The sequence below is a fragment of the Cervus elaphus genome, chromosome 11, assembly GCF_910594005.1.
Source record: "Cervus elaphus chromosome 11, mCerEla1.1, whole genome shotgun sequence".
Lineage (NCBI taxonomy): Eukaryota > Metazoa > Chordata > Mammalia > Artiodactyla > Cervidae > Cervus > Cervus elaphus.
In genome coordinates, this window is record NC_057825.1 from 71,682,026 (window position 1) to 71,695,722 (window position 13,697).

At 35.9% G+C, this 13,697-nt stretch overlaps 1 protein-coding gene across 22 annotated transcripts in view; it reads left to right on the forward strand.

The window, feature by feature from the left end:
• The window catches only part of NRXN1 (neurexin 1), a 1,160,507-nt gene that overhangs the window by 1,093,559 nt on the left and 53,251 nt on the right, over window positions 1-13,697 (forward strand). The window contains exon 1 of one of the 22 annotated variants that reach the window (XM_043918053.1): window positions 3,543-3,938. The exons of 20 other annotated variants lie outside the window; for them this stretch is intronic. In XM_043918053.1, coding sequence (XP_043773988.1) covers window positions 3,906-3,938 — 33 coding nt within the window. In that variant the 5' untranslated portion in view covers window positions 3,543-3,905. Of the gene's footprint in view, window positions 1-3,542; window positions 3,939-13,697 lie in introns of those variants that run through there. One more of the 22 variants, XM_043918052.1, reaches the window with a different exon arrangement.

Sequence of the window (13,697 nt, forward strand, 5' to 3'; positions counted from 1 at the left end):
TAGCCCACCAGGCTCCTCTGTCCATGGAATTCTCCAGGCAAGAGTACTGGAGTGGGTAGCCATTCCTTTCTCCAGGGGATCTTCATTCACTCGTTTGTTTATACATCTAACTTTGTGGACTGTGAAGTAACCTGAAACCATAAGTAGCCTAAGAAGTATAATTGGAAGGTCACCAAAATCCACCCCCTTCACATATTCCTTCAAAGAGTCCTCCTGTGATCCCTGTAGATATTACATTTCCTGGCCACATCTATAAGAATTCAAATAGAAAGAGGACTAGGGACCTCAAGTCTTCATATTGTCGATTTCAATGAGATTAATTTCTCAGATCCTTTATTTAAATGAAACTTCCATGGAGAATGGATTACATGGCCTATTAATAGCATCCAAGCAATTTGAATGAGTTTCTGATACATTGTTTATCACAGGCTTTCAGGTCACCACACTGGTTTTTCTTCTATCCTTGCAGCAGCGTGTTGTGCACAGTTATCTTCTCTTCGCCATCTCACTACGATGTATACAGAATACTTTTTTAACCTCTTTGTGAATACAATAGAAAAGCCTGCTTTTAGAGCATGGTTTCTCAGTCTTGGTACTGTAGACATCTAGGGCCAGATAACCCATTGATGTAGGGCTGTATGTTTTAAGATTATTATCTAAGCAGCATCTTTAGCTACAACCCACTAGATGCTGGTAACACCTCCTCTAGTTCTGACAACTAGAAGTGTTTCCATACATTATCAGATGTTCCCCTGGGATAAAAATTATCCCCATAAACCATTGATTTAGAATAATGTGGTGTAAAACAAAACAAAAAAATCCTTTAATAATGCATGTTATAAACTTCTGACTTAATCTGGCCAATTAATTTTTTAATGTTTATATCTCTTAAGTTTATAGAAATCTGAATAACAACAACTAAAGAGTCAAAAATAAAATCTACAAGGCAGGTTCTGGTTTGGAGATAAAAAAAGTTTGTGCCCGGGAGGAAATAGAAGAAAATGGATGTCATCTTGTCTTTAACACTACACCATTATTGATAAAAACATGAACATTATCTTCCTTTTAAAGCAGCAGTAAACAATATCCTAAATTAAGATTCAAGTTTAACTCTGCTGCTTCTTGCCAATTCCATCCTGCTGAGAAAACTATATTTGGAAGAGTCAGTTCACCCAAATTCAGGTTATTATCCAAATCGTGTATTTCTCGTTCTTTCACATTCCTACCTCTAAGAATCAAAGATAATTTTGGTGAATTGTCACTGGAAGTTGTAAAGCCTTTAACCCATGTAAGTTTGTTTTGCTGTTTGCATTCAGAGATGAAAGCCCTAGAAGTTAATATGGGATGTGGAAGTCTTTGGCTAAGCCTGCCAGAACTTATAACTAGCAGCTGTCTTCTTGCCCATATCTACCAAATTTTCTTTGCATGCCAAAACCCAGGCCACCCTTCCCTCTGTCTCTCATCCTTTCCCTTCAGTATTTTAGCTTAAAACATCTACTAATCTCGTCCTTTTAAAAAATATTTCATTTATTTGGCTGCACTAGTCTTAGTTGCAACATAGACGATCTTTATAGTTGCAGCATGCAAACCCTTTCATTGAGACACGCAGGATCTAGTTCCCTGACCAGGAATCAAACCCAGGCACCCTCCATTGAAAGCCTGGGGTCCCAGCCACTGGACCACCAGGAAAATCCCAATCGCATCCTTTTAAATCTAAATGAACATAAATGCCATCACTTAACATTAATTAGCTAATTTTGAATTAGAAAATAACATATAGATTTGGATTTAAAAATGTACAAAATGCTACCTATTAGAACTATGCCATGGTCCCACCTTTGAACTCAACACTTCTTCTCAGATTTAAGCACTATTAACTGATATTTTTAAGTCCTTGCAGAAATTTCCTCTGCATATGCAGCTTTGTATTTACATGTATAAATGTGTGTGTTTAGTGTGTGTATAGCCTTTAAACAATTTTGAATTTGTACCTTTAATTTTTGTTTACGTAGCAATACATCTTAGATGTCTCTTCATATACGCATTTGAATTTACCACATTCTATTTTACAGCTACAGAGTGACTGTGAAACTGTAATTTATCTCCTCAGTTTGTTATTGATAAATAGGTGGCTTCTAGTTTGGGGCTATAACAATAGTTTAATAAATAGGTTTCATGTCTTCATCTCAGTGTTTCATTCTTGTTGTTTTCTTTTTGCTAACTACTCTGAGCCTTCATCTTTTCTTTTAAAAGAATAAAATTTGACTGTTGACATTTATATTATTTAATAAATAGGCCAAATTGATAGAATGGGCAGAAAATGATGTATGTTTTAAAGAACTTTAAAAATGCTGTATTCTTTTCTATAGACAACATTGAATAAAGGAATGAGAGGAAAGGAATTGGCCAAAAAAAAAAAAAAAAACCACCCTGACAGAATCCAAGTCTTTCAAGAGGATGACTTTAAAAAATAGTTGCCAAGACAAAATGAGCTCTGAAATTTCAGCATTCTAAACCTCAGTAGCAATTTTTCTTATTATGGCACACCTATCAGGATTTATTCTCAGATATTTTTTCTAAGTAGTTTTGCATGACTCTGAGAGCAGTTAGAATTAGTCCTTGAAAATGCCAGGAGATAATAATAACTGGGCCATAAAGAACAATAGATGTGCCCTAGGTACTCTTTCTGATATAAATGTTATTCCTGAAGATCATTCAATGTTTCTTTTGGACTTTTAAAAAATATCTCCATGATACTGCCATTTGAAACACACCATAATCTCACCACTTAAAACCTTCCTATCAGACAGGATACACTCAGCTCAGTTACCTTCAACTGTGCAATATGCCTGCTATTATAGAATGATCAATAAATGCAGATGTATTGGGGATATATTTCCATATGGTATTCCAGATGTGGAGGCTCTGTTTATGAAAGAATTACTTTTAATTTTAGAGGAAAGACAAAAAATAAGTATGTATTTCCAACACTGGATAACTCATTTGTTTTTCTTTGGGAAGCAGGATGTACCTTCTTTGGTGCTTGTTTTTATTTTTTAATGGTCGATAGAATGGCATATTTATTGGGACTTAAATCGTCTTTAAAGAGAAACAACTCTGATTGGCAAAAAAAAAAAAGCATAGTAATCTACTTCTTAATATGGCATAATTGCCGTTGCAAAATTATCCCATAAAAATACTCATTATATACAGGGCATTCAAAAAATGCCATTCATTAACTTGGAAATAAAAATATGATTACAATTATAAAGCTCTGAGCTGACTCTGTTAGGAGGTTTGCATGCTAATTGCAGTTTAAGGCTTCTAATTTAATATTAGGTGAAAACGTGATGATCAACTGAAGGAAAGCACATTAAGAGAAGTTTAGGGGTTGGGATGTTAAAAAGTAGTTTTCTTTCTGCTGGGCTATCACATTGGATTACAAAGTAATACAGAGAAAAATTCCCGTGCGTGAAAATGGGTCTTTATTTAGGTCAGGGGTTTAGGGGGATGTCGGTTATTCTGTGCAGTCACAGCCAGGGAGCAAATTCAACAGCAGCAACTGCCTAGACTTTTTGAGCGGAGCGCGGGGTTGTGGGCTGTGTACCAACAACCTCGTCAACTGCAGACGGAACTGCAGCATCCCTTTCTGCAGTAGCTCGTCAGCCATTGGCTCGTTGGTGACACGTGACTGATAGAGCCTTTTCTGTGTCTTTTCTCGCCCATCTGTGTGCAGGGCACTGATAGGCCAGGCTGATGCGCAGGCAATTTATCATTTTGATCTCCCACTGAGTCAGGGAGCTCTCCTGTCACCAGTATTGATTTCAGAGGATGGACTAAATTTCCTAGGATTTCCATTAAGAATTAAGAAAAAAGCTCTAAGCACGCAGGGTAGCCAGACAGACATGGATATGAGATGGCATTGTGAAAACTCGCAGGTAGCTTCTTCTGTCACAGCCAACGCTCGGCACAGCTTAGAACTGCAGCATGCAGGGTTTAAGATACCAGAAGCCTGAGAACAATAATAATGAAACTAAGAATAAACTCTTTTGGATAAACTAATTTTAAGATTTATATTAAAATGTTTCTTCTTGGAATTGCATGTCAAATTTATGCATGCTCTATAGGAAATGTAGAAAGGTTGTTTTAAATTTTTAAATGTCCTTAAACCCTGAGCATGGTTGCTTATACTTTCGTTTGCTGCTTTCTGTGAGCTTCAGAGGTTTTTGAGCATGCTTGTGGCAGAAACAGCAAAAATTGTGTGTGTGTGTGTTTCTATATATGTATATATGTATTAAGTTGGTTCGAGTAAAAGCATGAATAAAAGCTGCTTTCAATACTCGCCAGACTGCTTTATTATGGTTAATGACTTGGTGATAATTTTGCCTAAATGTGCTTAGATTCTGACCATGCATGCTTTTGCGGCAGAGTGGATTTTCGTTGAGAAGTCATGAAGGTGGAATGTGTGAATTAAATGTATGTTTAATGCAGCAGAAAATGTATTAGTGATTATTAAATCTGATTAATTAATGGAAATATTTCATGATGGTAAGATTTGAGTAACATTTATTTACACTAATTAATTGTGCTTACTGAAAAAATGCATATCTGGGATTAATGAAAGTGTTTGTATTTTTGAAATATGAATTTTGATTATTTCAGAGATAGGAAGATTTCAGTTTTTAAAAATGGATCTGGGATAAGAGAAGTAGAAGCATTTTTTAATTTTAGCCTAGGAGAGAATTCTAAACGTGCTGTTTGTGTATTTGAGACATTATGTGCCTGTTCATGTGTGTGAATTCTTTGGCTAATTGTTTGATAGTCTCCTAGCTATCCTTATTCTCCTGAAGAGGAGAAGAGCCTTGGCACTGAAACATTTCTTAGGCCCATGGGAATTAGAGCCAGCAGAAGCAAGAGTAGGACCAGATGGGACTGGCATGCTTGGCAGGGAGTGGAGACAATAGGTGGGGGCGGAGCAGATGGAGAACAGAAGGGAATGAGTCTCAGGAAAGAGGAAGGAGGAGGGGGAAGGGAGGAGTTGGCTTAATAGTGAAGGAAGCCTGGCCTCCCTTTTCAAGGCAACTTCTGATTGCATCTTCCTTTAATTATGAGAAAGTCATGTCTGTTGTGACAACTATTTTTCATAGATTAGGAAAGAAGTTCCATGAATAGAAGGTACTTTGCCAGATTATAAAATGTGTGTTATTTGTTGTTGTTTGTAATCTTTTCCTCTTTGTCATATTCAGGAAAAGTAGGAACAAAATTTAAATTTAGCTGTCATATTATTTGAGTTTGTAGTATTTAAACATAAATATGGCAATAACTACTAAACTTATTTTCAGATTTTAACAATTCAATCATCAATAAGGCTTATTGACTTTTTCTCTAAGTAAGTTTTCAATTCTGAAAACATAAGGAGCTCATGCTGACTAATCTGTTATTTTACTTCTGACTTGTAAATACACGTTCATTTCTAGAATAACTTTGAATGTTTTATTTAAGTACTTGTTGATTTTATCATGAAGTCTCAGGGCTTGACTGATGCCTAGTTCAAATTCTACAGCGAACTTAATCACTCAGCATCCTCAATGAAGCCCAGAAAATTAGTCATAGTCTTTGCCCAGAAGTGTCATAGGATTGACAAAGAATAAAAAATGAATTTGCTTATGAATTCTATTATTTTAATGATTATTTCAAAATCCTAAGGTGAATCCAGACACAATTCCCAGTCCTAAGTAAAACTGAATTTTACCAAGTTCATGCAGCCAAAATGTACCAGTGAAAAACAGCTTTTAAAAATTTAAGTATACATCTCTTGCATTTGGCTGGTGGACCTTGTGTATGGAGAGAATTTCCATTTTCTAAAAGTTTTGCCATGTTGCATGTCGCTTTTGACTGCTTTTTGAAACTTGGCTTGGCAAGGAATTATGTATGACTTAAAGTAAATGAAAATCTTTACCTTTAATATCCTGGGATACATTTAAACCAATTTACTCAAATTATATTGATTTTCCCAGAGTTAACAAATGAAGCCAGTTTCTTATACTTTCTCCAGTCCTTTTCTTCCATGCCTTATTTTTCAAAATTAAAGAGAGCCCACTAAGCAGCCAAATTCTCCTCACTTGGCAAATTCCCTCTAATGTTCTTAGGAAAAAAATATTGTCTACAGATAGATCTTTGAACAGATATTTATATTTTGGAGTGTTGACTCATGTTTATTAAGCAAGATAACCCAATGTTGAAGAGTAAATATTTTCAATTACTTTGTCCAATCAAGGTTGCCTAATAGGCTGAGAAGGCCTTCCTCATGTGGCTCAGTGGTAAAGAATCCACCTGCCAATGCAGGAGAGATGGGTTCGATCCCTGGGTCAGAAGATCCCCTGGAGAAGGAAATGGCAACCCACTCCAGTATCTTGCCTGGGAAATCCCATGGACAGAAGAGCCTGGTGGGCTACAGTCCATGGGGTCACAAAGCATCAAAAAAAGGCTTAACAACTGAATAGCATCAGGAATAGGCTGAGAGCCACATTCTCTTTCTGTGGAATAAAACTAGAAGAGCCGTAAAGTGGTATTAAATGTTTGATCACAATAGCATTTGGGCTCAACTGCCAAGCAAATTTCTCACCAAGACATTAACCAGGAAATGCTTACATAGTTATGAAGTAATTAGTGATGTAGCATTGCATATTAAGGATGTTTTGGGTAGTTATGATGAAATGTTACTGTCTGCATGTCTTCCATATGCTCCTTTAATTTACAGAATGTGATCATCCCACAGCATCTGGGTGCATTTATAAACTACAAGAGCAATCAATTAACTATATGATCGATGCAGTAGGCAGAATGCTAATTGATGGGAGAAGCCCTTTTAGCTTGTACTTTGTAGTTTTCAAATGGGAAAATAATGCACGTAGCCAAGGACTTTCAGTCTTTGTCTATATTAAATTTAAGTGTTTCAAGAACTAAGCTTATACTCTGCCCATTTGGAAAATAACACAGTTGAAACAAGATTTTGCCTTGTCAAAATAAGTGGTCTTAGTTTCAGTGTTATAAGCACCAGCATAATTCATAGGTGAACAGAGTTAGTTAATAGTTAATTATACTTAGACCCAAGTGGTATCTTCTTTTCAGTCTTATTTTTTCCTTTCCATTTCCTATACTCCCAGTTTCTTCTTCTGCTGTTTCAACTGTCATTTTTGGACTTAAATGCCATTTGTTCCAGACCTCTGTTACTAAACAGAAATAATAAAGTATATATAAATTCAGCAGAAGATAATGACCCCAACTTCTGCTTGTGCCTTTTTGTGTATATTTAGGCTTTGAATATTATTGATTTCTACTAAGGTTACCACATTGACCCAGAAAGATAGATTTTACTTCCTGCCATCTTATTTACATTTAGTTGATTGTTGATACCTGACTCTCCTGAAGACTCCCTTCCCTCATTACTCTAACACAGAGAATGGAGCCAAGCACATTATCAAGTAGATAGGCAATTTCCAGTATACAGAATAATTGCGGAAAGTCACAGGCAGATAAAAAACTCATGGGCATCTCTAGTGTCTCACAGAAAATTAAGACAGCTTGAGTCCTAACTAAGTAATAACCATGAAAAAGCAAAAATATATAAAAGAGGTTTGCTAGGTTTGTAGTTCTGTGTCATAAAGTGTGTGTGATTACCACTACACACTTTCTTTTCATTTGACCCTCAAATTTTCACCCTCATTTGAATGCACTTGATTATGCAGTAGAAACTATCTGAGAACTACTCTTCACCCAAAAGTTCAAAATCAGTTATATATTTTTATTTTCATTGTTGTGGGGAAAAAAAGATATACATAGAGAGAGAAAGAGACTGCAGATTAAGCCACAATTTGTTTTCCTGATAACAAAACAAGGCTCAGAAAGTTTTCTTACTATTTGCTCATGAATAAATGTAAAAGGTGTTATTACCTTAAGTATTCCTTACTTTAAAAAACAAAAATTGCATGTAATGGTGGGAATGACTTGAATATTATTTAGGGAACCAAAAGAAATCAATCTTCAAAAGTCATCAGTCTTGAAGTCTGTGTGCTGTCATGTTTGTTTTCATGACTTTTTTATTTAAGCATAACGGGACCACAGTCTTGACTCGAAGCATATTTCAAACCAAATTATAATTACAGAACCTCACAGTCTAGATTTACTGGTAAATTCATAGGTGGCATGGGAGGGTTGTTTAGTGGTGTGGGCAAACGCCTTCACCTGTCCAACCTCTTTACATATTTCCAATTAAAAACTCTACTACAGCTTCAAAGGCTTCCCTGATAGCTCAGTTGGTAAAGAATCCACCTGCAATGCAGGAGACCCCGGTTTGGTTCCTGGATCAGGAAGATCCATTGGAGAAAGGATAGGCTACCCACTCTAGTATTCTTGGGCTTCCCTTGTGGCTCAGCTGGTAAAGAATCCACCTGCAATGCAGGAGACCTGGGTTTGATCCCTGGATTGGGAAGATTCCCTCGAGAAGGAAAAGTCTACCCACTCCAGTATCCTGGCCTGGAGAATTCAATGGGCTGTGTAGTTCATGGGTTTGCAAAGTGTCAGACACAACTGAGTGACTTTCACTTTCACTACAGCTTCAAAGACAGTGCTGTCCCAGTCAGTCATCCAGGGAAAGGATTTTTCTTATAATGAAAAGCTACTGTATATACAAAATATATAATACTGTGTATATATAATAAAGAATGTATATAACTAAGACTATGACTTCAGAACACTACTATTTTATTGTGAAATCAAAAATTTTACATAGAATTTTGATATTTTTGGAAGCTCCTTATTTTGGAGTTATAGAGATATAGCCCCAAAAATTGATTCTCAGTGACCCATGTGTGGACAACCTACATAATGGATTATATTGCATGACTAGATGTGTTTTCTAGACCACTTAACCTCCCATGGGCTGAAAAATCATTGTGTTCAATCATGTGCTGTGACTTCTTTCAATTAGCTCATTTAGATTTGAGTGGATTGCCTATCCATTGGGTTTATAGTAGGAGAACAGTATTTTCAGAGTTGAATGTAGTGTATGTATGTGTCTGCTTCAAAACACTGCTAAATATTTAGCTGATACATAATAGGTTTCAAGAAGACATATGAAAAACTAGAAATTTGGGGGTAATAAGCTACTCTTGAATTTGCCTAGAGTTTTCTTATGCCTTCAAGAAGTATACCATCTCTTTCCAGAATGCTTAAAATTATAATTTATAAGCAATTACTAAGCACTACTTCAGTGTTTTTTTGTTCATTTAGTAGTTAAGATGTGAAAAAATATCTACTGATTGATTGATCTATACTAGAACTCCCTGGTAACTCAAATGGTAAAGAATCTACCTGCAATGCGGGAAACCTGGATTCGATCCCTGTGTTGGGAAGATCCCCTGCAGAAGGGGACAGCTACCCACTCCAGTGTTCTGGCCTGGAAAATTCCATGAACAGAGGAGCCTGGCAGGCTACAGTCCATGGGGTCGCAAAGAGTCAGACATGACTGAGCAACTTTCACTTTACTTCACTTCATACCAGAACTCTGCTTAATATCAAGGGTGACTCAAAGGAAAGTAAGATCATTTCTAACTTGAAAGTCCAGCTGAAGAGAAAAGACCAACACATATAAAACTAGAGGAGTACTGAAGGCTGAACAATTTTACCCTATCGTCTCAAATAATGAACACATTTTTGCTGAGCATCTATTACACACTTCATGGTAGTTTGGAGAAAGGAGTGTTCACTGTGAGCTAAGCAGGTACACTGATGTTTTTCTGCTGCATCTTCTCTGAATTTGTTTGAGCAGCCTGAGTTAGACAGAATGAAGTCTAATTCAGTGGGCTACACATCATGTAACACCAGTACCAGCCTCTGAAGTGGTGTTTAAGGCACTGAGGGTGTTGGAGTATAAAGCAAGATCCCAAGTAGCTTGTCTCAAAATCAGTCTAGGTGACTGTTTCCTGTTCTACATCTTCTCAGGATAGCATATTGATTTCGTAAAAGCCAGTTTTCATGTTTTATGAATAATAAAAATAATATAAAATGTGTACAAATTTTTAGTTAAAAATCACCTGTATATAGAGTATATCTGTTTTTCTTAATTTGTTAAAATTATGAATTGCTGCTAAAAGTTTTCCTTTAAAAAATAAGAAATTGATTTCCTTTTACTGGTGGGATGACCTAAAATATTAAGTCATTTTTCCAATAGTAATTAAACACCAGATTAAGTATAAACATCTCAGGCTGCTAGGGTATAAATGAGTGTAACTGTAAGTTACTCCGGCAATAATTTTCAGTATGCTTAATTTTACTTCTTTGACTCTCTTTTCGAAGGGCCCCCACCAAAAGAAAATAGAACATGGGTGGGAATAGGCAGAAAGCAAAGGTCTGGTGTAGATTGGAGCAATTTTGAATAAGTGATAATTATGTAAATAGACTACTCTGTTACTGAGTTACCATCAATACTATCACTTTCTCAGTAAGTAGTTTAAAATATAATGAATAATTAATGGAAAACTTGATGAACCATTCATTAGAACTGACTGAAATAATAACCTTGGGTATAAAATATCAAAATGAATTGTTTTGATTATTTTTCAAAATCTCAAGCTAGAGACAGTAAGCTCAGGTGACTGGAGTCATGCGAAAAAGTTGCATGAGATTCCTGTCTTCCTAGCTGTTCAGATAGCCTATTACTTGACTTTAGTTGCAGTAAATGTGGTCATTTTAAACAGGAGATTGCTGATGCAAGAACAAACTAAACACTAACTTTAACCCCTCTCTTACTGTCTTAACAATTCTCTAAATGATGCACCAACCCTTTGTACTTCTTTAGAAAGAGGGTTGAGGGTTTAAAATGATGAGATGAAGTAAAAATGTATATGCTCAGTTTGTTTGAAAGTCTATAGTGTAAGATCATTTCTAAAAATGCCATTCAAATGAGGATAATACATATTTTGTGTCTGTAAATACTGCAAAAGTAAAAAATTCATAGGTTACTTTTTTATGGTTGTAATTGTATTCTTTTCCTTTATGAGTGCATCTGTATCTGTTTTCAAAGATAATTTTTATAAACATCAGTTTTACCAACTTACATATAAGTTGATCAGATCAGTATGATTGCTTTATATTTTAGTTTTGAAATAAATTATTTAATTTGCAATTATTTAAATTTATAGAAATGTTATAATAATATTTAAAGAGAGGTCACTCTTCATCCAGCTTCCCCTAACATTAGCATCTTACATAAGCATTGTACTTCTGTCAATGCTGAGAAATTAACATTCAATATGCCCTCTGAGAATTTTTTAGAATTTTTGTGTCATACATGCCACTGAGTGACATCAAACGACTTTTGGAAAATTTGACATCAATTGGTTTTATTTCCACAGATACCTAAGAGATTTCTTCCCACTGGGCTACCCAGAATTTCTACTAAGAAACTTTCAGTCAAATATTTTAGGAGGAAAACAATTTCTTTTCTTCCCACCCTTGTCAGTGTCAGCTTTATTTTGAAGTTGGTCACAGACTCTCTTTTTCTTTCTCAGTTTCCTTGAGAAATTTTACCATTCTCAGCAGAGAGCACTCTCCTGAATTTTAGATCTATTCTTACTGCTGCCTCTGGTTTCCCCGGTGGCTCAGATGGTGAAGAATCTGCCTGCAATGCAGGAGACCCAGATTTGACCCCTGGGTGGAGAAGCTCCCCTGGATAAGGGAATGGCTACCCGCTCCAGTGTTCTTGCCTGGAGAATTCCATGGATAGAAGGGCATGGCGGGCTATAGTACATAGGGTCGCAGAGTCGGGCACGACTGAGTGACTGACATTTATAGCTGCCACTAAACTAACTAAAGTGAAGTCGCTCAGTCATGTCTGACTCTTTGCGACCCCATGGACTGTAGCCTACTATGCTCCTCCATCCATGGGATTTTCCAGGCAAGAGTACTGGGCTGGGTTGCCATTTCCTTCTCCAGGGGATCTTCCCGACCCAGGGATTGAACCCCAGTGTCCTACATTGTAGGCAGACGCTTTACCGTCTGAGCCACCAGGCTGCCCCAGTTCACTGCAAATTCAACATGTCCCTTGGTGAATAGGCTATTTTTTGGAGTTTATACAATTTTAAAGCATTTTACTTTAATAGGTTTATGTAAAGACATTATATTAAAGTTTTACTGCTACTGTGTGGTGAAAAACTATTTAAATTTCTGATACTTGATTTCCCCATTTGTAAGATGAGGAGTTTGTAGCTCTAATACTTTATGATTTTAGAGTGTGAATAATTGTGAATTTCATTTAAAAGAAAAACTTTTTAAAGAAAAGTGGCTTTAAAGTATAGGCTGCTTTTCATTTTGTTGAGTCATCTCCCCTGAATTTTTAGAGGAATCTGCATCTGGAGCTTTCTTATGAAATGTTCATTTTGAAACTAGTAGGAGAGTAATTCCAGTCATGGCTAGCATTAATTATAGGGAAATCTCCTTTTCCATTTCCATAGTGAAGAATATAGAGGCTTCTTAGCATTCTGTGTGCAAGGCCTGTAAATTTCAGATAATTATCGGTTTGGAATCCTTAAAACTAACAATAGGAAATACTATAGAAGGAACAACATCTTTTCATTTTGGCATCATCTTGACAAATGAGGGAAATTTTTGCAGTATGTGCATCACAAAAACAAGCAACTCTGTGAAAACAAGGGAAAAGTGGCCTGTACTGCCTGTTTTCTCCTTGTGTTCCAAAACCTTCACCTTTGCTAAGAGATCTTGAAATTATTTCAGATCTATTTTTCATACATTGAATACCAAAAGAGCTAAATTATTCATTGTGAGTGAAAATATTTATTACCATGTGTCAAGAAACTCTGATTCCCTTTCTGGTATTCCTAGTAAGAACCCTGTGGTGTAAAATTACGGGCTGAATCTGCTAAGTAATTACCTACATGAATGCTGTACCTACCATGTGTATTTTTAGGCTTTATATCAATAAATGTTTCATGAAGTGCTGTATACACTGGACTAAAATTCCTTCATCCCCAAATCAGTTTTAAAATCTTCTCTAAGAGAACAAGGTACAATGAGGCTTCTAATGAAAGTGGTAAAGAAAGAGGTAACAAGCAATCAACAGCACAGTCTGCAAAAAATTCTCATCACCAATAAAGATTTATGAAAAATAAATTTAATCAGTGCCAATGACATCCTCAGAGAACAAGACTTTGTAAGCATTTTTCTATAAATGTGAAGAAGAAAGTGGGTCTATATTGAGAACAAAAGGTTAAATGTGTAGGGCAAATAATTTTTATGGGTGTTCATAATTTAGCTATAAAAACTTATATAGTTTGTGAATGTCTATAGCAGTTGGAAATATTTAGCAGAGCAGTATTTGTAGACATAGGAAATGATATTAAAACTTTGACACAGTATTAAGATTTAATTTATAGAAGTTATAATGATTTCATTTTAATTTTTTTTCTATTTCTTATCAGCATTTAAACCCAGACAGGATTTAATGGATGCTCTGGGAAACCAGCATTTTGGAGTACAAATTGTTATGTGTAGGAGAGACTTAGCTTTTAACGAAATCTTATAATGATAGATTTGACTTCCAGAACACAGTTAACTTGAAACATTTCAATGGTAAAGCATTACCTGGATGCTCAGGATGCATTGTGGTGATAGGGAGAGCA